Raw genomic sequence first — 25615 nt, 5'->3', positions numbered from 1 at the left:
AAAATTGCGTTGCCTTGCTTTGCTAAGATACGAAAGATATTCCTTCCATACTCCCTGTGCACCAAAATACATTTATGTCTTGTGTGCAGAAAGTAGCCAACCTGTTGACATTTTTGTTTTGTTCTGTTGGTTTGATTTATACAAGTGCATGTTGCAGTTTGGAATTCAATCAGAACAGATTAGCATTTGTGGAGAACTGACCTCCTAAAATAGACAAAACTTTGATAAAAGATGTTATTGTGGTGGCAACAGTGGGAGGGATTTGCAAGCATGCATTTTAAGTATGTTCAGTCTGTTAGCAAGTCAGAATGGTTATCTGTACTCTGCCTTGCATCACATCTGCATTATCCCCCCAGGATTCTTGAGATACCAATCTCTCTTCATTAAAACAAGAACAACAGCCAAATGATTGAGATTCCTGCTTGGCTTATCACATTTGGAAAACTAACATTCTTTTGACAGTAAGACATGACAAGCTACATCTATACTAGAAAAATAATGTATGTTAGAAAATAACTTTCAGCTAGCAGAACATCAAACATGATTTTGTATTTAGATTGAGATTAAAAACATTGCAGGTACATTACTCCATTTATTAGACAAGTTTTTATTTATTGATGTTACAACTCCGTATACTAGAAGTTGTTCCTCTGAACATTAGGAGACCTTTGGTGGGTTACTGGACTGACAAGGTAAAATGTGCTAATTTCGTTAGCAAATTTAGTGAGTTAATTCACTATAGAGGAGTTTGTAGGTATGTGTAGAAAGAAGGAATTGGACTGAGGAGTAAAGAATTAATTTCTAACTGCCACTAATGCAATGCAGCAGTTTGTTGTCAGTGGATTTGGGACTGTGAAGTAAGAGTAGATGAAAAATAGCAAAGAAAGCCTTATGTCTTCCTCTTGCTCTTCCTATGTTTGTTTATTGGTATGATAGCTTTTATTTTGCATTACTTTTAGTTTAGATTCTTTAATATTCTGTTAATACAACTGTGCTTCAAGTGTTCTCCTGCTTTAGCAGTTGGTTCCAGCTGTAAAGGGGGCAGTCAGTGCTCCAAAATGAAGCATATACCCATCTGATTTTGAGGCAGTCCTTTTTTGTTGTCTTGTTTACTTATGTGCTTCAATATGGCTATTATTGGCTTTATTGTTACTACAGTTACTAGTACTAGCAGTTTTTCTTTTAGGGAATGTATGATATCCTTGCCAAGGGCATTTTTCTTTTTTTTAATGTGCAGAAGAATTTACTTTGAACAATTGAATTTTCTTGCCTGAGGACATCTGCCATCACTATAAAGTTATTGAGATGTTATTTAATTGTTCCAGAAAAATGAGCAAAAAAATGCAAGATTCAATTCATGTACATTCAAAATTTTAATTCTGTTCTGCTGCCCTAATAACTTTGTAAAATTAGAAGTTTTTTCCAGTCATGCACAGAATAGAATTTTTCAAAAAGCTACCTACTATCTTATCTTATTTTCATCCCAATTACTTTGTGATATAGTGTGTGGAAGAAAGGGACAGAAAAGTTTTGCAAATAGAGCAGTTAAAAAAGTTTATTTTCCTGTACTTTCATTTTTACAAAAAACCACTTATTTTGCTCATATTTCTCTTTCTAGCTAGATGGGAGAGGTTACAGAAAGATGTGCCGCATCTCACTCTAGTATAGATTTTGTGGGAAGAATGGGAACTGTTTTCTAAGATAACTGCAACTTTCAAAATCATTTTGGCTTAAAACAAAAAGAGTTGTATCAATGTTGTATGGAGTAGGGAAAAGTGTGAGGAGGACAGAGTGGCACGTTATGGGTCCCCATTCCTTGTACCCCTGTGCTACTGGCTTGGAGGAGGTACAGGAGTCCTGAAAGGATGAATTTGTTCCTGTGAAAATGTGGTGGTAGTGGTGGGAAAGTGTTTTAGATTTATCTGTTTCTGACCATCAGACTCTATTTTTAATTGGCAATAAAATGTCCTTCCTACCTTCCCTCTGCTTTCTCCAGAAACTGACAGATTAATATTGGAAGTATCTGAATTCAAAGCACCGTGTTTAACACAGAACTGCTGATAGCCTGGGTGAATGTAGCCAAAAATTGTGCTGTATTTAGCACAAATTTTGGCTACATTCTGGAACATGAGTAGGGAAGAATGCATTATTTTATCCATCTGAAAAGTTATGTTTGTAATGTCCTTGAAAAGACCTTCTAGTGGACAGGACTTATGTTGCTGACGTGAAATTTCCGTTCTGCTTGAGGAAATGGTTATGTAGGTTCTCAGTCACAGTTAACATGAAGACCAAAACTCAGGTTTTCCTCTGCCACACAGAGCAAGCAAGATTCTCTGATGTACTTGCTCCTTTTTTGTGTAGGAGAGTTTGTCTATTGCAAAACTAAAATGCGGCTATTCATCTCTTTCCTTTAATATAGACTCATATCCTAGTCCTGCACGTAATTTCAGGCAAAGCCTTATTCTCTCCTTGAAGATCCCAGGTATTACAAGACTCTGTGTGCTGTGAAACAGTTGAAAATTCAGGGTTGAAGTGTGCTTCAGGAAGAGTCATTGCAGGAAAGTTTGATTTGGTTCTGTCGGAGTTTAGACATCGAATATCCTCCCCAAGAAGGCAGTAGCCTTGCTTGCATTGCAGATTCATTTTAAGTGTGTGAGTTCCTTCTTCTTCCTTAAATCTTTCTGTTCTTTAAGTCTGCTTTTTTCTTCCAATTCTTTTTGATTTGTAGTCATTCTGCTTTCAGAGTGAAAGAGGCATGTCTATAGGTGCAAGCTTTGCTTGGGGTCTCTGAGAGAGCTTGAATTACTCATAATTTGGGTAAAAGAACTGGATAATTTCAGTAGGCATTGAAAAATTTCAGTAGGTGTTTTCCGTTGCAAAAGACCTCCACTGCAAGGAGAGGTTACAGAATCTGCAAGGAGACTGACAGACTATTCAGAATGTTGTTATTAAAATCTCAAAGTACCTTTTAAAAGCATGAGCCTTATTTCTTGAACTTTGTGAATTTTAATTTGGCTGTTATAAATCCCTGGAGATCCTTGACTGAGCATCACACAGACTGTTTTGGAGAAAAGCTAAGCAAATATTTGTGGAATTGAATTGTTTTGAAATAAAACATATTCCTCCCTGCAGTTTAGGGCAGATAAAAATCCAGTGGTGTTTTTCATATGAAGTTTTGTTTGTTGTTGTTTTTCTTAACAAAGATAAAGATTATGCTTTATTTTTTCCCTCAAGAACACTGAGAAATCTTTATTTTTATATATCTTGCACTTAAAATAGAAAATTATTTTTGAATATATGGAGCTTTTCAACTTCACTGTTTTATAGTGTTGCTCTCAGAATAACCTGATCTGAGTTTCAAATCCATTCCACTATTCACAGTAAAAGCTAAAATGAGTGGACTTTGGTCTGATTCTCAAGTTCCTCAGTACTTCGGTCATATGCTAAGGGGCTTTCCTATTATGAACTACTGTGCAGAAGCTGTCCCTTTTCTGTAGTGGGTATTGAAACTGTTTACAATTTCTTGCCTTTCTTCTGTTCTTAGACTCGCTTTGATTTTGGAGTGCTTTGCTATAGTAAAAGCTCTGGGATTTGGAACAGTGACTTCAAAGCACTCATTTTAGCAGAAAAGGCACAGGAGAATTTTTTAAGAAATAATTTCCAGTAATGAAATAGGTTTTGTTACTTTCTGTTTATAATTATAAACTAACATCCAGTATAAACCACTGTTAAAAAGCTAAGAGCTATAACATACCCATCAGGGGACAAATTGTTAATAAAGTATAATTTGAAAGGGGAAAACTGATGATATCTGCAAGAAGAAATAAGAGCCCCAAGGCTGCATAGAAGTGCCTTATTAACAGTTGCACTGGGCAACCTGTTGAATGAGTTTATTTATCATGTTTTTATAGTTACTGCCACTGAGCTTTCAGCTACAGTGGGAGAAAAATACCAAAGTACAATGTTGTTCTTCCAATGTAGCAATCAAATCAAGAAAAATGGAAAAGAGGTTACAGGAGGAGGAAAAACATCACACAGCTGGTTCAGAAATAAATTTCTTTGGTTGGGCTCCCTGTGTGAGATATTTTCTACAATTTCTGCGTGTCACTGAAATTTAGGAGATGCTTTTCTCAACACTTGAAGGTCTCTGAATCTGAAGGTTGAGTAGAGCTTCCTACAAGTCTATGTATGCTGAAATATTAGTTCAGCAGGGTGGGAAATATGAGGGAAAAGTTGGAGGCAAATTGTTAAGATATGATGATGACGATTATTTCAGTGACTGCCTTCCCAAGATTCCTTGTCAATGTAAAATGAATTAAACACCTTTATATGTAATGGGGGTATGTCTTCTCTCTAAGCTGTTCTATTGTCTCTGCAAAAATGGCCAATTTTGATCTGAGTCTTTGTCTTATAGAAATTGAATAGAAATTACTCACCCATTTAATGTTGCTAATACTAGGTTGCCAGGTGTCACTGACCTCCACTAATTAATAATTTGAATGATGTTCAACATGTAACCTAGAGGTGCAAAGTTCCATGAATCATTGACGCTGCTCCAGACCATTCACTTGTGCCAAAACGAGAAAAAGAAATAGCATTCGAGCTTTTTCATAACTTCGCTGTTATCTCAAATCTTCACAATGAAGTGGTGATTTAAAGTTGGATTATGGCCCCCCTTTTTCCCACTGCTCCTTCCACTGTGATTAGAATACGACGTTCCTTTCAAGACATTTTCATACCTGGAGCAAATACTTACCTTAGTCCTGAGGCTCATGTTCGTCTTTCTCATACTTGATTTCTGTGTAATTTAATAGTGCATCTATACTCCAGTGATCTTCCTAGTAGCTATAGGTTCAAGATTTCTGATTTTAATAAGCATCTTTTGCACTTTGTGTTTAGTGAGAATTTTTTTCAGCCTGCTGTTCTTTTTTTTGTCTTACTCCACAGCTCATTATATTATCTATGTATTGATGACACTCTTTTTACTTTTTATTCTTCTCCAAATTCTTGCTATTTTTTCTCAGATTATTTTACCATTTATCAAATGTAAGCAAGTTATTTAAGGTAAACATAACCAAAATTGAAATTACCTTTTTTTCTGAGTGAACTGTTAGTTGTGTTGTCATCAACTTCGTTCCCAACTCTTTGGAGATGTGGTGGTGTTTTTTCTTACTGTGTTCCATTTTACGCCATCCACTTTTTAAGGGGCTTGTATATCTATGTGTTATCCACAAGTGGAAAGAAGAAAGCTCAATCTTGATTTTCTCAGTCACCTTTCTGAGCAATTAATTTAACTAGAAGGATGTAGAAAATTAATTATTTGTGTCTCCTTGCTGTTGAAACATGTATTTTTCCATTACCTTTTTACTGGACAAGCTGCTTGAAATGGTGGTTCTTATATTTCCTTTGTTATTATCTTTCTACTTCCTCTCTGCTTTCATCTATTTAAATCCTTTTAGCTTGACTTGGTTGCATATTTAATGGAAATATATATATATGATAAAGTTCCTTCAGCAATTTTTGTCTTTTTGCTGTCTTGTGAGATACCATTTTTAGATTAATTTTGAAAGATATTTTTAATATTGTAAGTAACAGTTATTGTAAAGTGTAGTATTTTTTCCAGAATTCTAGGTGGGTATTACTATTAACAGAATCAAACCTGCCATCTCGAAAGCCTAATTACAAAACTATTTAAATAAATAAGTAAAAAAGAGAAATGGAAACCCTGATAAAATTGTTCTTCTGTAGCTAATATGAAGTTATGTACAAAATAGTATACAGATATATAGAAACAGGGTTTTGTTTTGTAGTCTCATTTATTCAGTATGACTTAGAAGATGTTAAAAATTGCATCTTCTTTCATATCTCTCAGATTCATCTGAGTATTTTTAAGTCTTAGCTGGAAGCTGTAATAGAGCTATCTTTAACATCCCAGGAGCAAGATATAGTATGTTGGCTGTGTCTCTCAGAAATTATTTCAAGAAGGTTTTTGATTTGCACAGTCTTCTGAAGTCTCCCTGACTTCTGTGGCTGAAAGTTAAGGAGGGCTGTTTGCTGGGCATACCACATCAGCATGGCTGTCTTGAACAGCAAGTTAGCAGTGGGCAGGATGGCCCACATTCTGATGCTGTCTCTTACTTCCCGTTTCCAAGTTTCTTAGTAGCAATGAACAAGTGTACAGGAAAAAAAAAAACAGAACACTTCTGCTTGCCTATGCTCAAGGTCCAAACCAACATTTTGTGGTACTCCAGTGCCAGGGGATTCTTTTTACCACTTACTCTGTTCGTAACCCTAGGGGGTTGAGAAGTATGAAATTATATTGAAATTCCCTTAACTGGAACAAAGAGAATCCTGGCCTATCAGCATCTAAAAGTTTAAAACACTATTTGTAAAAAAAATGTTGCTTTGAAAATGTCTTGGAATCTGCTAAAATCAATCTTATTTGCCAAAACTCAGGAAACACTTCAAAACTCAGTGTGCTAGCACAGATGCTAAATCTTAAAGGATTCATATGTAATTGATTCAATACATAAAATTTACTATATGTAGTATAATTTCAGAATGTGCATTAAAAACGTGATGTGAAATCTCATTCCTACCTGCTGAATGGCTGCCAAGTTTGGTGCTGCAAGAACATTTTCTTGTTTCACCCCTTCAGCACAATCCCGCATTCAATTTTTAAATGTCCATAAAAACTGTAAAAGCCTCAAAATGCCAGATTGGAACAATAAAAACTTTGAAAGTCACAGTGCAACAGTTTTGGTTTTTTTAATAACTCCCTGGGAGCAGGACTCAAAACCCTAGTTTCAAATATAGTCAAGTTTTGAGTTGCTAATTTCTAGGTTTGTAACTTCATTTTCTTTTATATACCTGTCCCTGTTAAAGGTAAACCAAATGAATATTTTGTGACATTTAGAAATCTTTGCAGAAGACCAAGAGGGGAATGCACAGTTGGATGAGTAGGTGGCATTTGTAAAAGTTCAGCCTTGGGCTGTCCTGTGTCATTAAAGTCAGTGGAGTAGCACAACATGTAGGGTTTGCAAAAGTCTTAGTGACTCTAAATTCTTCTCTAATATGCTTAACTTTTTCTTCTAAATTTATCATACTAACGCTGACAATTTTCAACAACTGTTTACTTGCATAGTCAATAAAATCAGCTGATTAAAACTTTGGCTGCTTCTTGAATTACTATTAGGTTATGTACTTCTCACTTTTTTATATACTTCAGGCTAGTATATTTAGACTAAAATTAAGTTGACATCAGCTCCTTGAAGTCATATAAAGCTTCAGATATTACTTGGTTTAAGTACAAAATTATATATCTATCAGGGGATCTCAGTTCTAACAAAATTCCAAACCCTGGAAAATGCACGCATGATTTTGTGTTTGTTTCCTTACATTTCATAGTACTTACTTTATAAGAAACTGTAATTTTTAACTGTGGATGAACAGTAAAAGCTGGTTCTGAACAAATGAAAACACACATGATGTTATTCCCAGGCTGTTTCATGTGGCAACAAAATTGGTGGCAAAATACTGCAGTGACTGTAGCCAATTAGTAAAGTTGTCCATATGGTGTTGGATTTCTTGTATAAGCTGCTGGCCTATCGCTTCATGTGAAAGCCTAACCAGGATGCCTTAAATCCCCAGAAGTCAGCTTTTCCTTTTTTTGGGAAAGTTGTGTTAAAGGGAAAGCCCATTTTAATATTTTACTCTTATTTTTCACTCAGAGGGTGATCACTCTCTGAAGTTACTTGTCAGGAACCTATTGGCAAGATAGGCAGCTCCAGCAACAATAGCTGCAAGCATGAGGGGTCATGACGCTGTGGAAAGCAAGGAAAATGGTTCCTGTGAAGTAGAGAGAGGTATAAATCTTCCTTAAGTGGCTTTACATATTTGCTGGAAGCAAGGATGTCATTATACCAAACCATGCCTTAAAATTTCTGGTAACCATCAAAGCCACCACTAACTCTGTGGCTGCTAATTTGCTGCTAATGTCTTGCTGGTATACTTCTCTGTGGCTACATTCTTTCTTTGGGTTTATGATCGTGACACTTTCTTTATGGCCTCTTTAAATTCAGCTTTTGGAATTCAGCATACATGTTCATTGAGAGCTAATTAGGCAAGCTGCAAGACACCCTTGCCAAACAAGTCAAAACATTTTGAAGCCATTCCATTGCTGGGCTGATGTGAACAGTAAGGCAATATTACTCATATTTGTTGACATATATTATTATGGTTATTGCCTTTATACCCCAACTCCCCAGAGTACTGTTTAAATACATGATATAAGAGATGAAAGCAAGCAGATAATGAAAAAAAGAAAAAAGGAAATATCATGTAGTTGTTAGTTTTTGGCATTGTGTAATTGAACCGTCTTCTTTAATGTTATTTTTGCCAGTATCTAATTAGCAGAGCCATCTGCCTAAGAAGTGCTGGACCATCTGTCTGGAATATTGTTCTGTTCATTTCTTGGTTCTTGACTAATTAACTTCTTTCTCTATGAAATGAAATAGTACATTCTGTTTCTACAGAAATATATAGTATATAATATATAATTCTATATATTATATATAGAATTAGACCAAATATGTTCATATATAAAAATATGTATGAATGCATACCTGTCTACATGTATATCTTTTGTCTATCTGTGTACCTATGGGAGCATAGTTCTTCCAGAAGATATGATTTTACTCAGTTATATGTACAGCTCCCACTGCAGGTGAAAGTCAAATGTTTTTTTCTTGACCTGTCAGTAAAACTAATACATCTCTAACTTAAATCATTCTTAATGACCAGTCCTTTCTTGACTGTGTTCAAATTTCAAATTTCCTGTCTACCTTTACTAATTAAAGTTAGAATTATAGAAAGGGACTGTGTTAAAGTAAATTACTTAGAGCTTTGATTTCTTTCCTCCCTGTTGTATTTTGTAATTTTTCTGGAAAATGATATAATAATATAGGTTGGAAAGGACCTCCAGATGTCTTGCCTGGGGACTTCATTTGTTCCTGCGTGTTTGGTGTGTAAGAGAAACCCTTGACAGTTACTTCTGTGAACATTATTTACTATTTCTACAGTTTTCATGTTTCTCTTTTAGTATTCTTCAAATGTATTTGGATAAATCAGTTTAGACTAGAGATTGTCTTTCAGTTTTCATTAGAGTTAATTTATTTTCAGATATTTAGATTGCCTGCTGAAGATACGGTAGTTCAACTTCTAAGAGAGACTCATTGCTCATCCAGAAAATTTACTGAAATATATTTGTTTTTCCAAAGAATATTAGTAAATTTAATACTGTAATTTTAAACTTAACATATACGAGTGCTACTTGTATATTTTTCTTCATTTTGAAGATAACAGTTTCATTGAATATCTCGAGTTGGAATTTGTTTCTTCTCTGGCTGGAATTTCTCTCCTCCTGCTACCCGTTGAAAATGCCAGGAGAGATTCCATCTAAAATTTCTGAAGTTCTTTACAAACATTAATGATGTAATGTTTAAAACACTGATACAGTTATTTGCAATTGAGCTTTTAAAAAAAGCTGCCTGCAATGAGTTTGAAACTTGAGTTCAAGCTTAAAGTTAAGTGAGCGTCAAAGCCTTGGTTTTGTTCAGTCTGATTTTTTGTCAAATCAGTATGGAGCTTTGTGGTTCATGTATTTATTTTAATTAAAGAAAACAGTATGTGTTCCAGAGTGAATGTGACATCCTCATCAGAGTACACTGGGTTAAGTTCAAGTTGTATCTTTCAAGTTCGGTCTTTAGAGTTGGCACGCTGGCTTTCACAGTGCTAAAAATCTCACTACATTACATAATCAAGGTTTATTTATATATACTAGAATGTAGTTGAACCGAAGACTGGGAAAATAGGAGCAAACTAAGTCAAGGCATGACATTTATAGAAGTGTTTGAAAGAATGTGTTGATTGCAGGATTTATAAAAGCCATGTCATTGTAAATATTGTCACCTTACTATCAGAAGCAGACTGATGTGCCAACTTAAACCCTACTCTTTAACCTATGCAGCTACATTCCTAGTGGAGATGTGTAGCAGTAGCTGTGTATTATCTATCCTTATTTTCTCTGACATTGACTTTCAAATCCCTGTTTCCTCTTTCCCCAAAGCAAACAAACTTTAATGTCTGTAATTTGGTTCAATGAATTTTGTTGCCAGCTCAAGTAGAATTATAATATTAATTAAAACCAGTACATGGAATGGTGCAGGTTGTATTTTGCATGTGAAAATTAAAGCTTCTTATTAAGAAATGTAGAAAAGAAAATATCCTAACAAGATGAACATCAGGTGTGTAGACCTTCATAGTGAATCAAATATTCAACATGGTATGCTACTCATCTGAGCTTCATGAAAATGTCAGCAATCAGTATTAAGCAGGAGAATATGTCAATTTAATGAAAGCAGTGGGTAATAGCAACATCCGCAAACATGGTTTTCCATTTGCTTTCTAAAATAATGCAATCCATGTGTTCATCTGGTCTTTCAGAATGAAAACTTCAAAGTCTTAATCTTGTACTGGCAAAACCCACATTGTTATTATTCTGTTGGGACATTTTGTTTTGTCTTTATGTGTTGAAGATTCAGGACACATTTTTCTCCTCTTTTTTTCCACATTGAAATGGCATTCAGCTTGTGGAGTTTTCTACCTGTCTTCCCCCTATATATAACCAATAGACTGTGTTGAATATCTAAATTTCCAGTTTGTGGAAAACTCCAAATTTTCTGGAGTTTAGGAAAAAAAACTACGCCTCTTTATATAGACATGTTTGTCTGCATTACTGAACTGTGTGGAAGCCTTAGGGACCAAAGTACAACAGTTTAAAGTACTCAACTCTCTTCAGATGCCTTTGTGCTATATTTCATTTGCAGTCTGCTCTATTATTATTTCCTCTAGCAGGGCTATAGGACTGTAAGTACACTTGATCTCAAAGGTGTGACTTAGCTTTGTCACGAATGTGTCTGTACTTATTTCTTGTCCAGACACTAATACTCTTTTTAATATATTTTGTCATTAATAGTGTTTTCCCAGAGTTTGCCATTTGGTTAGATTACATGCATTTGGGTTCTTATATTAACTATGATATCCAGAAATGTTACATAACGTTCTAATAATATTTAATATCTTTATTTAAATCTGTGCGTTGTGTGGATGTTGAAGAGAAAAAAGTTAATTTTTGGTTTATGCTTTTGATGGTATTAGTGGTTTTGTGATGTGGTGGTAAAATTTTTATTAATATTTAAGACTTGAGAGGTCCAGCCAAGATGTTTATCCTAATTAAAAGAGTATTTAACTAAAAGCTAGCAGTCTGTGGCTGTTTCCAACTTTCCACTTCTGAACTAAGGTAATATTGGGTGTGCTCCTCATACAGGCTCCACCAAGAGCCCTACACCTCTCTATTGTCAAGGTGTTTAATGTTTGATTCCTTCTTAGAAGGGTGGCAGTTAGCAAGCTCCTTAAAGAATCCATCTCTCCAGGGATAGATACCAGGCTTTGCTAACATTGAAATGTTTGTTTTTCTTCACCTCTTTATTTTTTTATGAAATGTACGTATGCTGGGTCTCTATGATTGCCTGGCAGAGAACAGGGGAGTGAGGGGGAGGTGCTGTCTCAAAGTTCTCTCACTATGGTCAGAGTTAATAAAGCCTTTGCCTGAATTTTCCTAGATTTTACTTGCATTATTGTGCACTGGGGTTTCCCATATTTTCCAGCTGTGACCTGCTTGCAGAGATGTGTTGTATGCTTTTCTCAGATTTCAAAAGTTTGAAGAACTGTCACTTTTGGCTTCTGAATGTCCTATCTCCAAAGTCTATTGATTTTTGTTTCCAAAATTTTCAGTGCCTGAGAAATGTACTTAAATAATTTGATTTGTGACATTATGTAATTTTGACATTTCATATACTTCTCCTTCAAATTACTCTTTTACTTTGGACTTAGAGCCAATTGAAAGCTGGGTATTTTGTCGCTGAAAATTGATTAATTGATAAACATTTTACATTTAATCCAGCCTTTTTCCTGCTCTTCATGCTTGGTGTATTCTCAGTTCGGTTTTGGCAAGAACTTTCTTCAAACCTTCTTTTTAAGCACTCATATTTCACTAAGTCTTTCTGCTCTGACCTCCTGTTGGCAATTAACTCTTGCGTTTCTCCAGGGTTTTGAAATTTTTTGTGTTGTTTGGAGATAATCTATTCAGTATTGTATACCTGTATCTAGTGCCACATAACATATAGATTCAATGCCATGTAACATATGGATTCAGCGTGTCCTAATGGATTAGGAACTTACTTGCTCGTCCAAGTGCAGTCTTTTGTACTGTCGTCTCTGTTATGGACATGAATTGCTTTTTGCATTACAGAGTCAGAAGAGTTAGGTCATTGCTGCTTTTTTTCTAACACGTTGCTGGTTTTTTGTCTAACTGCATATGACATTTCTTTCATGCTACTAGATACAGCTTGTTATAAATGCTAGGATCATTCACAAGTGGATTCTTCCAAAAGTTTTCAATATATTCCCCAATATGCTGTAGTCGTTTAGCATTGCAAAGCAAATGCTGTAAATAAGAAGGTTTAGGATGGAGGAAGAGAAGTAATATCGTTAGTTTTCATGTGTCCTTTTTTTTCTCTGAAATGAAAAAAAAGCTCATTCTAGGGCTTGTTGGAACACAAATGCTTTGAAGGCATTTCCGCCCTTAATTTAAATAGGCTTGTATCTCTTTGTTAATTATAGAGTCTGCTTGCTATTAATATAGTCTCCACTAAAAGACAGGTACAAAAGAGTTGTGGTGGGGAAAAAAAAGTGTTTTTCTCCCTGGAGTTAAAAAAATGGTAACCCCTGAGGGGGTGTTGTCTCTCTTGGTGTCGACCCAATCAGCGCTCCTGCAAAATTTAAACGTATCACACCAGACCGGAACAAAAGGATGATGAGGTTGTTGAAGAGGAGAGTGGCCATGTTGTGAAGCCACAAGGAAGGGGCAGGAGCCTCGCTGGGGGGCCATGGCCCCCCAGCCCCCGGCTGGCAGTTGCAGAAACTCAGAAACAGTGTTAAACTGGACCAAGGTCTGTAACTGAGAAGCTGGGAGTCTTTCTCCACTGTGAGTGGGCAGCAGGAATGGTGGCAGAGACAGCAGTGAACGGAGGCTGTGACAGAAAGCCAAGAGACAAGAGGGAAGCAGCAAAGCCGGCATGCAGCCAAGCAAGAAGACACAGAAATATCTAATGGAGAGAGAGAGAGAGAACTAAGCTCTACAGACAGAGTTTTGGGGTAAGAGCTGAACCAAACACCCCAAAACCCTTTTGAGACACCTCCTAGAGAGGAGGGGTGGTGGACTCCCACTTGAGGGGAGTCTTGGAATGCAGCAGTACTGGAGAGAGTTGCTGAGAAGCTCAAGACATCCTGGAAGCTGGACTGGAACGGCCAGATGGAATGAGGAGGGGATGACCTTCCCCCCCCGACCCCCCCCTGCTGCTGCCAGGCTGGCAGCCTGAGACAGAGCACAGGAACTCTGGTAGAACTCTTGAGGCAAAGACTTTCAACTGAAAGCTGCCCAAGATGTTCTGACTCAGGGGTAAACCCCCTGAGGAAAGGGACCATCACAAAGACCCCTGCACTTCATGATATGACGTGGTGAGGTGAACCTTTGTCCTGGTTAACGCAGTCCACGGGAGAGAGAGACCTTCGCTTGGAGTCGAAGGGCCGAGAGGGGTGAGAGGAGCCCCCCCTTGTGTGTAATGGAAAGAGATCCAGCTACAGCTGCTGCATGGAAGAAGAGAGGCTGCTGCCCTGAAAGTGGAAAGGATCTTTCCCTTCTTCCCTTCTGGACTTTTATTGGAGGGAGAGGAGATTTGATCCAATGTAAATACTGATTTATCATAGGAGAGATAGTTAAGATTATGTATATAATGTATTATAATATTTATTTGTGTAGTGATTGTAATATAATTCCCTTCTTCCCATATTGAGTCTTGTGTTGTGTCTGGAAAAACCCCTCTCACACTGGAGTGAGATGTGAGAGGGGGTCTTGGACTCAGGAATTGGATTTTGGGGGTCTCAAACTACGACAACATTTCCTATATTAAATTTGAATAAGTGGTCTTTTGTTATTTCCTCATATATAAAAATGAAAAGGCTGTGATTTCAATAATTAAGCAGCAGTAGTTACTTCAGAAATCTCAATTCTTGATAAAATATGAGGTGCTTTGTGACATTTTTATCTAAAGAACATACGGATGTGCACTGTTGAGGTGAAAAAATGCAGACTGATTTAAAATGTGCTTTGACTACACAGCATATACAGGCATTCAAATATGTACATGTATTGGTACATAAACACCAAGCATACAACTTGCTCCACTGAACAATAAAGTTCGTAAGTCATAGGTCTTGAATGTTAAATACAGAAATAATTGGAATTAACTCATACAGTGAAATTGTAGTGATGCAGACTAGGCATTAAAGTCCTGACATAAAGCTGTTGAAGCACTGAGACAGCTCAAAAAATGAGGATAAATTGCTTCTGCTTTGCAGTGCTCTGTTCCACTGTTGTCTTGTATGCCTCTGCCCATTGCTTCTTTCTCTGAATGGAAGTTGTAGTGCTTCTGGCTAGTGCTGCAGTCATACCTTTAGAGACTAAAATCTCCATTTGATGCTTGAGATAAATACTTCAAAAACTGCAGTAGGGCACACTTTCCCACAGTGCAAGGTTTCTCATCAGAGCTGACCTCAAGTGCTGTGGTGATGCAACCCACCTCTGGTGGGGGGAGAAGTTCAGCCTTTCTGTGTTCCTTTCTGCTTACCTTAATAAAACTCACAAGAAAGTGGCTAAAATAGCATAAAGTGTAACTGGTTATTTCTGCTGTAGTGATCAGTACAGTGAATCATGAGGTCGGCCAGCTTCCTTTTAGGTTAAAACACTGAAAAACCTTCAGCAGCAAAACTACATTTCCAAGGAGTAAATCACCCACAGCTAATTATCAGTATGCTTGAAACACATTTCACAAGCATGGGCTTAGATAGCACTGAGGTTTATATTTCTGTGTTCCCAGCATTTCTAACTAATTCCTGTTGGTTGCAGGCAGTGGAGTGGCAATGTGATGAAGCTACTAAAAGAGCCTGTTACAGTAAAGGCAAATCAAAGGTAAGCACCAGATAGCTGTTCTGCTTTAATAAAATTCATATGTTATAGCAGGTGTAATTCAGTGTATAAATCACTACCCTATGCATCTTTACTGTCCTTTTTCTAAAGAGAGTTGAACAAAAGGAGTTTGACACTGATGTATAACCAGAGGATTAAAAAAGAATATAGGGATTGTGAGGTTAGAAATACAGTCATGTGATTCTTTTCTGAAATGGTCACTAGCTTTAGCCTCCAACAGTTTACTGTTTTGATTCCACAGGCTAAACAATGACACATCATGTGTAGTGGACTGCATTCTCACTTCATTTTCAGTGCTGTAAATCCTGCATAACTGCGTGATTACTTTGTAAAATCCTTAATTTATATTTTTGTGTATTAGATGCAATTTTTTGAACTTTTATATTTCCTTTCTACTGGTGCTATACAGAAAATTATGTTAAATTCACTAACCTCTCTAGACATAGGACTTGATATATTTTTGGTATTTAGAGCCAATTCTGTGTCTGGCTTACTGCAATTTCTTTTATTCAGCACAGGTAAATGCAATGCTAAGATGGAACATCTATCAGTGCTGTGTTCCTTTGTGGCTGCCCCAACCTGAAGCTAATTGTCAAATTAATTATAAAAGCAGTTAGAATTGCATGCAGTCTATGTTTGTAATTATTATAGTGTTTAATGATTGCAGTTAATTCAGTTAAAACATAAAGGGAAAACACATCAAGAGTGATAACTGCAAAACAGCATACTGCTTTTATTCAGCAGAACATGACAGCATACGTCATTGTTGTGCAAAACTCAAAAAACTCCAAGCTCCAGAAACATATTCCTAAAGCCCTGTCGTCTAGTAGAGGATGAGTCTCTTCTGCATAGTTATTTAATCACTGATTTTATAACTTCTCACATTAAACAGTTCATTTCCAGCTCTTTTTAACAGAGTTCTGGAAAAAAAAAAAATTGCAGTGTACAGTTGTACACTGTTGTATACTCTAAATTTGTACACTCTAAATTTGAGATTAAAGAGGAAGAATGGCCTCACTTCAGAAGCAGGGCCTCGTTATACCATGAGGTATAGAAAAGAAAGAACTTTTGGGACCTCATATTTTAAGCAAATGTTTAATTTTTTAAGTTGTTGTTTCTCACTAGAAAATTTACGCTTCTACATGTTATATGTCCCTCAAGCCTTTATCCTTAGCTTTCAGATGACAAGACTTGGAAGTAAGGGAATGTGCTCAAGCGACAATAAAATATGACAGATTGCACTGATCGAGGGCCTTATACAGTAGAACCTATTCTGATATGAATGTAATGTGTAACTAAACATTTACGGCTTTGTTTTACAGTGATTTTCCAAGTTAAAGCTGTGAGAAAAACATTCAACTTGTCTGAAAGTCACAGTGCAGTGATGGAAATTCGAGGCTATAGTACTGTACTTTCGAATAATACTTTGACAACAACGTTACCACATTTGCTTCAACAGTGCAAAGCATATGCTGCTATTAAATAATTTTGCTAGGAGAAATACTCAACGCTGGTTAAACACATTTAAGAATGTACCTTAGTGTAGTTTTTATTCATGCAGAGTTTCATTCATGTTCATCACTCCCCTTTGTAGAACCTGATGATTAGAACATAGGCTGTCACTGTAAAATAGTGTACATGCTATTCTAATAATGAACTCTGGGATTGTTTCTTAGTGTCGTTATTTTTTTGATAAAGATTTCCTTGGTACCCATAGACATGGGTAATCTAGAAGAGGAGTACAATCCTGATTCTTCTTTACATTCAAAAGTAATCCTGGAAGTAAATAGGTATTGTTACCACAGTGTTTGTTTTTTGGTTTTTTTCTTTTTGTGTGAAGACTTTATGACCTGAAAGCTTCACACGGGAGTTGCTGGAGAATGCAGAGATATTGACTGAGGCAACCTACCCAGCTGGAATGACTTTTTGAACTTTTCATGCCTCTTTTGTTTTCACTGATGTGCTTGAGGTTAAAAATCAAAGGATACATTTATGACCAGAGGAAAGATAGCCTAATGATGTTTGTCTTTTATTGCCTTATTTCCAAGACTAAAGCAAGGTCACTATACTCTCTGTAGAAGGAGGACTTATGCATGCAGATGAAGAAAGCAGCTGCTATGTGGCATGCTTCTCCTCCTAGTCAAACCACAAAAGCCTTCCCTTGGAAAAACTGGGAATTATCAGACCAGGAGGAATTCACTGCAGTGCTACAGGGAATTGTCCCTCTTCAGAGGGAATCTCCTGGCAGACACAGTTACTGTTGTTAGAAAAACTGCTTGTTTGACTGTTGTATAAATAGACCGAGCCCAAATTGGAGAGTTGCTGGGGGTTGCATTTCTATAACATTTCTCAGGGCTAATTCAGATTTCAAGGCAGACATATGTGACTGCAGGAAAGGGACAGGAAAGACTGGAGACAAAATAAGTAAGGCTAACCCAGACTGTGGTGAAGGAGAGATGAGAATTGCAAGGATGGCCATGGGTAGATTATTCATTCAGATCCTGCTTTCTCTTGATGCTCTCCTGACCACAGAGCAGCACGGGGGCAATGAGTTCAGGTGGCAAAACAAAAAGTCAGCTTACTGATGGAGTCAGTATCAGTAGCTGATTTAGCTCCTGCCCTAAAATCAGGAGCTAGCTTTGAACCCTGAAGCAACTCTAGTAGTTTTGAGATAATGGTCAGTGAAACACAACTCTTTTTTTTGTTCTTGAGAAAGAAACTGCATGGAATTTTTGCCTGTAACTGTTATCGGTACTTGTTGCTCTGAAGTTTATGCTTTAGGAGCCAACGAGGGAAAAGAGCTGAAGGGGAAAATGTATAGGGACATCTGTCACATTTGACAGTGTAATGTGCTCTTGACTTTTGAAGGCCAATGTTTGTTACTCAGACTTTAGACATTTATCCACCAATTTAAGCTGTTGCTTAAAATAACAAGTGGCTCCAAGAGTGAGTCAGACAAAATTATGTCCTTGTGACCAGCATGCATTAGCATTTAGAAGTCTAAAACACCACACATGGTTAAGAGAATAAATTTGCCCATTCATACTGACACTTGTGGTAGGAAATGTTAGAAAAGAAAAATATAAATGCACATGTAAAAAATGCAATAAACCAAAGTGATTAAAAATAATAATGATAATTGAAATTAAGTCCTATCCCTTGCTTATTTAAGATTCTAATGGTTGTATGTTATATATATCTGATCTGTCAATAAAGGTATTTAAAAATTAAGCCACAGGTGTGTTTAAAATGTTAACATTGCTGCAAGTGGATAACCATACTGCAGCCAGATTCTCCTTGAACTGTCAGGGTAGTCTTAAACTTAAGTAACAGCCTAGCCTGCTTGGCTGCTGAATTGTTTCTAATAGTTTTATTTCATTTCAGATATGCTGATGTAGAAGTACAAAGTAATTCCTAAATTAATTTCTTTATTTCAGACATATTTTTATAGGAAAACAGGAAAGTATATGACATAGAGGTCAAGATGAACTGGAGAATAAGACTACATAAAAGATGGTTATTAAACCTAATACTGCCCTCTGAACTAAAAAATATTTTGCTTTTGAAGTCCTTTACATTTACTACTGCCACTTTTACAATACACATCTCAATTTTAAATGTGTCAAAAGTGTACCAGTACCACCACGCTTGACTCCAGAGCTAGAAAAGTATCTCTGAACAATTCAAATGACTGCACAATGAAGTCATTTTTCAGTATGTTTTCGGGTGGTGATTGTTTTATTAACAACAATTTTTTTAAAAAATTTGTTTTCTAATATTGTGAACTTTTTTTTCATATGAAGAAAACCGACACTTAAAAAAGCTATTCTTTGTCTGCCCGACAAAAGTTTGAAATGAGATGTTTTATTTGCCCTGTTGCAGTATGGATTATTGTCAAACTGGCACAGGACTTGGGAACATTAAAGAGAAGAATCTTGTGATTCCCAAGAATGCCAGAGTTTAAAAAATTAACATTATTTTTGAACAAAAAGAGTGGGTGATCAGCATGCAAATAATTTGGAAATGACACTATTTCAGGGAGTTCTGGAATATGAAGAGGAGAGGTTGGGTACATCGTAATGTCAGAACCCACTTATTTTTCCTACACTTACATTCCATGGCTTGCTGCAAAGGGCAGAATGGAAACAGACCAAAGATTAAATTACTGTCGTACATTCTATCAACCTCCCTGAGCACCCTTCCCACAAAAAAAAATTAAAAATTTAAAAAAAAAAAAAAGGAATTACTTTCAATTGTTGGGTTTTTTGGTTTCTTTTTTTTCTTTTGTTGATGGTGTTAAAGCAACCTAAAACACGGAAACTGCCTTTACTACCAAGATGTGAAATTATTTCTTTATAAAAGGCTTGTTGCACTGCCCAACTCTGTTTTATGGTGGCATGTTTGCTTCTTTGTGGTTTAAAGAATATTAAAATGACAGTTTTGTAAAGTTCAGTATAAAAACTTTGTATTTTTTACACAATAGGAACCAAATTTTACTTCTAAGGCGTTTGGCCCTTACTTTTAAAGGCTCAAAGAGAAGCATTTAAAAGCAACATTTTCATCATTTTCATGAGAGACTAGTTTAAATGTGGGTTTGAGAATGATTTTTTCAAAGAGGTAGGGTTTTTTCTGAGATTTTACAGGATTTTTTTAGTTTACTTTTAACTTTTTTTTAATGAAGAAAGGTATAGAAGATAAATCTTGAGAGTTTTCTCAGAGATCTTTAAAGTATTTTCTTCATCTTCTTTTGCAATCTATTTTGTGCCTGTTCAGTTTATTCAGGATTATATTTGTTTTCTTCTAGGATGAGAGTCTGTTTTCAAGATAAACAAGCATACATTTAATATAACTGTAGGCCAGATAATGGGACTTCTGCACCATTACTATTGTATGGATTTACTTACATGATTTCACTTAATATTTGCTGGAATTGCATAGCTGTAATTTCACAAGGTTTTTTCATGCTTTATATGAGACTATCTTGTGATGAATGGTAGAAAGTATTCAAATGCTAGTTTCTAGGAAACTATTTTCTCCAAACAAAACTTTATTTTCTCCAAACATATTATTGATCATTTTATCAGATAGGGACATTGATTTTTGCAAGCGGGGTGTTTGAATCTTTCTTACATACAGTTCTGGGACATTTTTAATATTGCAGGAGAAGGCTTTCTGTCTGAATAAACAGTAGAATTTGATGTTCGTTTCCAGCTTCTGAAATGAGAGACATGAGTATCACAAAGCCTTCACACATTCTAATGGGGTAAAAAGGATGTAAAGTTATTCCTCAGGGGTGAGCATCTCTGTATTGCAGTCACAAAATTTTTGAGAAACTTTGAATTAACAGGAAAATAGATGCTTCTAATAAAACAGATTGTGTAAATTATGAAATCAGTGGTAACAAATCCACATCTGAATATCTCAAGAATTTTATTTGTACTGGTTTCAATATGGTCTTGTTACTGACAGAGTGTTCTTTCTCCTGTTTTCCTCACAACTTCTTTCCTTAGCCTAATCTGTCTTTGAAATCAGCATCTGATCTCTTGAGAGAGAAGTGTACTTAAGGCAGCATCTATCTGTTCAGAATTTAGCTAAACCTTTGAAATGTACCCGGAGAAGAAATCTTCAGTACTGAAGAGGTTTATTGTTATCCTGTTAAGAATATTTTGGGAAGGTTGATGGATGTATGTGTTTTAATTAAGAAATCTGTGCATATCGTAATTGCTAACAGATTGGGTATGCTTAAACCTTGTTCCCTAAAAGATTTTCTGTGTGGACACATAACCGTGGAAAGCAAAGTGTAATTAGTCTCCTCTACAGTTTGAAGTATCACTGAATATATTTTTTTTGCATCACAGGAGGAATGCCAGAACTATATTCGAGTGCTTCTTGTGGGAGGCAAGCATCTCTTCACCTGTGGAACCAATGCATTCACTCCAATCTGCACCAATCGAACGGTATGAGTTTTGCCTCACAAGTTGAAATCCTGTTCTAGGCCAGCAGATTAAAAGGCAGAGCATGCTGTGGTTGAGAACTGGCTGTTTGCATGTTGATGGGTGAACTGATTTGTAAGAGGCTGATTTAGCTAGTGGCAGGCCAAATAGGAAAGCTAACCAATGATCTCTTTTTGCAGTCTTTTCCTCAGCTATGAGAGGAACACAGCTATGAGCAGCTCAATTCCTCCTACAGGGCAATTTTCATGAACTTTAGGTATTTCTAAGACTTCTGCCAGTATGTCAAGTTTGGTTAGCATCAGCTGGGTTAGTTATAGAATGCAGTTGCATAGCTGCATCCTGTGTACGTGTAGTTCTGGAGAAATGAGAGTACGTGTAACTTCTGACTGATGAGAGTCAGAAGTCTTGGTTAAGAAGGTCTGTCATTCTGTTTTCAAAACACGCCTAATTGTAGGATCAATAAAAGTCATAATATCAAAATGTCACTGTTTGGACTAGCTGCCTATTTATGTCAGGATGGGAGAAACATTTAAATACAAAGAATAACTGTATCACTAAAAACTCCTAGGCACATTTATTATATTTAAAACCATTTTACCTTTTCTTTCAAATAGCGCATTAACATCATACTGTGTTTTATGGCTGAAAGTATTTGGGCTATGAAATCAGAGATGGTTCTGCTATATTGGAAAGCTCCTTTTGTTAATCTCATTTTTCATGTGAGATTCTTTCCTGAAATACACCAACAAAACAAATAATAGATTTATTTTTTTTTATTGTCTAGTTGTTTGCTACAGTGAATATCTTAGTTGATTCTGGCAATCAGGTGTGTTTTTCTTTTGCATAGTAACAATCTTTGTACAGATAACTAATTTTTGAATTGCTTCTAATAGAAAACATTTTAGCCATGGTAACTAATGATTGTCATGCATGTTTTACATACCAAAGTAGCAAAAGCAAACCAGACAACGTGGCAATAAAACTTTCTATATGAGAAAATTTCAGATTGATGTAAAGGTTGGCTCATCACTATTGTACAATACCAAAGCAGATAACTGATATTTATGGTAGGATTTTGCTCAGGTTGATATAGCTTGGCTGAAATTATAATTTTCAGGTAATTTTAATCCCTTTTTCTAATTCTTTTACAGTTAAGTAATTTGTCAGAGATACATGACCAAATCAGTGGCATGGCTCGTTGTCCTTACAGTCCCCAGCACAACTCCACTGCTCTTCTCACTTCCAGTGGGGAATTATATGCTGCTACAGCCATGGATTTTCCAGGAAGGGATCCTGCTATTTATCGAAGTCTGGGGGCTCTTCCTCCTCTCCGGACTGCCCAATACAACTCCAAGTGGCTGAATGGTGAGTGCTGATAGAATGTGAGACTCAGATTTTTCGAACCCATGTTCTTCATATTCATGGTCTTGAGATTGCATTCTGATAATTTAAATGTTTTTAAAGTATTGTTTATCTCATTTTAAAATTATTTTGCATATTTATTATTTTACGAGTATAAAGATTATGGAATTTAGTTAATATAGGTGAAGTTTGTGGAAGAGCACTTAAATATATGGTGTGTTTGAAGGCATAGGGATGAGCTGCACTTGCAGTGCGCTCGCATGGCAAAGCTGAGTCAGCTTTGAGCAGTAGCTTGCCTTGAGTGTTCTTTCGTTGAGTCCTTCAAGAACTTAAGGCATAAAATAAACAATTTAGAATGGACTGAATTCTCTTGGCTTTCCCTGCAGGTCCCAGCTTTGACAGGCAGAAAAAGTTTAGCTTCCAAGCTACTTAGGTGGCAGACTGACATTTTTGACACTTTCTACAGCCAAAATATAGGAAATTGTCTGCAAAACACATCATAAAATTGTGTTCAGCAATCAGTTCTGTGTCGTGGATGTTAATCACTTGATGAGAATTTCCAGCTGGGAGAAACTGTAAACAGATAGGTATTCCTGTGATATGACAGACCCAGTTGCCATTTTGTATATTACAAAAAAAAGAAGCAGATCCTTTTAAAATTAAAGTTATTATTTGCATAAAATGTGAAATTATTTATGTTATAATTTGCCCATGCTTGTTCCAGTAGAAAAAATACATATTTTCATAATGCATGCTGTGTGACACAAGTCAGTATTCCTGCAGTGCATGTCATGATATGTTGGGATTATTCTCATGTTTGAAATTAAATACAAATATAAATCCTTCTAGCTTCAGAACATTTGGTCAGCTGAAAGTGACAAGACTTTGTTTTGAATATTTCAGTTCTAATATAATGTGAATGCTGAATTGTGCTTATATGATTGGTATATTTTACATGAACAAAGAAGCCATCAGAGGTAGCTTGGAGAAATTTGTAACCTTCTCTGAAGGTCAGATGATTTTTGAATGTTAATTAACAGCAAAAAACCCTAGACTGTGTGGAACATAACAGAATTATAGCAGTGCAAAAGAAGTGAGAGGAAAAATGAACTCATTGTATATATATTCCTGTTCAGACACCCTTTGTCCACACAGCCTTGATATTGGAACTAGTTGCTGTACCACACCTGTGTGCTTTTGTCAAATGGAAAAAGTTCTTATCATGAATTTTCAGTTAAACTGGTTATATTTTATGCCAGAAGTCACAATAAAATCCCCTCCAGACTTCTCTAATTAATCACATTCACTGTGTTCACATTTTTTCTATTAAAAGCTTCAGCTGCACTTATACATTCTCCATTACAGCTCATTCTTCTGCCTCAAAACTGTTTATAATTAAGTTACCAGGAAACTGTGTCTTTTATCTTAGGGGAGGAAGAAAAAGATGAGTTTTGTGACTGGAGCTAGTTCAAGTAAATCCAATAAAAGACTGGAAGCAACCCATTTACCTATAGGGGGAATGTCTTCTGGGGTAGCTAGGAGTTGGGGATTCATTTGCTTTTATGTCAATTTGCCTGCTCCTATCTGTTTCGGTGCCAAGAAACTATATTAGTTTTTCAGGGCTTGGATCAAAAGTGAAGAGTTTGCTGCTTTCAGTGAGAAAGTAACACAGATAATCCTGCAAGAAAAGTAAGGTGTCAATTGGAATGGAAGCTCTCTAGTCAATATCTGTTCAGCAGCCGTAGCTCACTTGCTTTAGGTGTGCATGTGCATGCACATGTCTGTGAAGGCTTCCAATTTAAAACAAGCTTTTCTTTTACATCCGTGTTTTCCTCAAAGTACCATGTTTTTCTCACTTAGATTTTCTACTCTGCCAATCACGTTGGACCAATTCAAGTCATCTCTGGGAGTGATGGCAGTACTCTAAAACACAGCTGATTATCTTGCTCCATGTGCTATTGCTATGCAATAAAGACACTTGATTTTAATGGCTACCACAGTGAATTCAGGGATCTTCAATTCTATCAGTCAGGCCAAAGCATAAGCCTATATGCTTAAGTAGTCTACTGGTGGTGTTCACTGTAACTTATGGTAAAGGATCTTGGCATGAAAAGCTCTGAATCTTCATCATAAGAGAAACCTTGATCCTAATCTTAATTGTCAAAAGGTCTGTAATCACAAGAACCATGACACAAAGTGTGGGAGGGGGAAATGGAGCTGATGTGTCAGGTGACTGTGGTGTTGCCATGACGTGATTTCGCCTTCTGGAATCAGATATCACAAATAAAATACATTTACGCTGGTGGCCTGAGTTCCCTATTCATTCTGGTTCAGCCAGAGTCATGCATTTATTATCATGTACTGCCTTCTACTAGGGGCTTGATAGGTCTGGAAACAGTCCATAACAGCTGAATAGGTAAGTTAGCAGTTATTTTCAGCATATGTCACATTCATATGTTCATCATTCTGATCAGTTGCTGAACCTTAGCAGATTATGGAGAATCAGCGAACTTTCATTTCTGTATTATCATTTTCTTGAGGCACTCAACTCTCAATTATCTGAGGTGATGAAGGGTTTGATAGCTTGGTTAAAGATATTAATTATTCAGAATATGTCTAAAATTAAGCCACAAGAATATGGTGTGAGACTGTAACTGAAGGAAAGTTAGTGTGAAGCACAAAGATTTTGAGCAAGCACTGATCCAAAAAGGAAGATGGACAGTACAGCAACACTACCAACAAAGAAATCCTATTTCTGACTGGAGCTAGTTGTTGTGGAGCCATCTTAGAGGGTCTCTGGATATACTGTTTGCTCACCTATTAGCTAACCCCTTTCAAGATTTGACTCAAAAGAATTTTGTCTGTTTTAAAAATTTTCGATGGCAGAAAAAACAGTTTACCAAATGTTACAGATATCTGCACACTTCCTTAAAGTTTTTCCTATTTTGGAGAACTTTAGAGTGCACATAATCATGTCTTCTTCATTGATGGAGGAAAGAAGCATCTGGTGGTAGTTATTGAACTTACCCTCTTTTAACATTTACAGTAGTAATCTATTAATCTCTTAATTACCTCTGAATATGATCACTACTTACAATTTTTTTTTACCTCAGAACTTCCCTCCACTTCTGGA

General features: G+C 36.3%; 1 protein-coding gene across 4 annotated transcripts in view; it reads left to right on the top strand.

Annotated features, from left to right (window-relative positions):
* Window positions 1–25615, top strand: part of SEMA5A (semaphorin 5A) — a 329773-nt gene that overhangs the window by 162118 nt on the left and 142040 nt on the right. For all 4 annotated transcript variants that reach the window (XM_027643929.1, XM_027643930.1, XM_027643928.1 and 1 more), the window contains 3 exons: window positions 15086–15148; window positions 21025–21123; window positions 22272–22485. In XM_027643929.1, the coding sequence (XP_027499730.1) occupies window positions 15086–15148; window positions 21025–21123; window positions 22272–22485 (376 nt within the window). The remainder of the gene's footprint in view (window positions 1–15085; window positions 15149–21024; window positions 21124–22271; window positions 22486–25615) is intronic.

This window comes from Corapipo altera, unplaced genomic scaffold (genome assembly GCF_003945725.1).
Source record: "Corapipo altera isolate COAL_440 unplaced genomic scaffold, ASM394572v1 24b, whole genome shotgun sequence".
Classification (NCBI taxonomy): domain Eukaryota; kingdom Metazoa; phylum Chordata; class Aves; order Passeriformes; family Pipridae; genus Corapipo; species Corapipo altera.
This window is presented reverse-complemented; position numbering and strand designations above follow the sequence as displayed.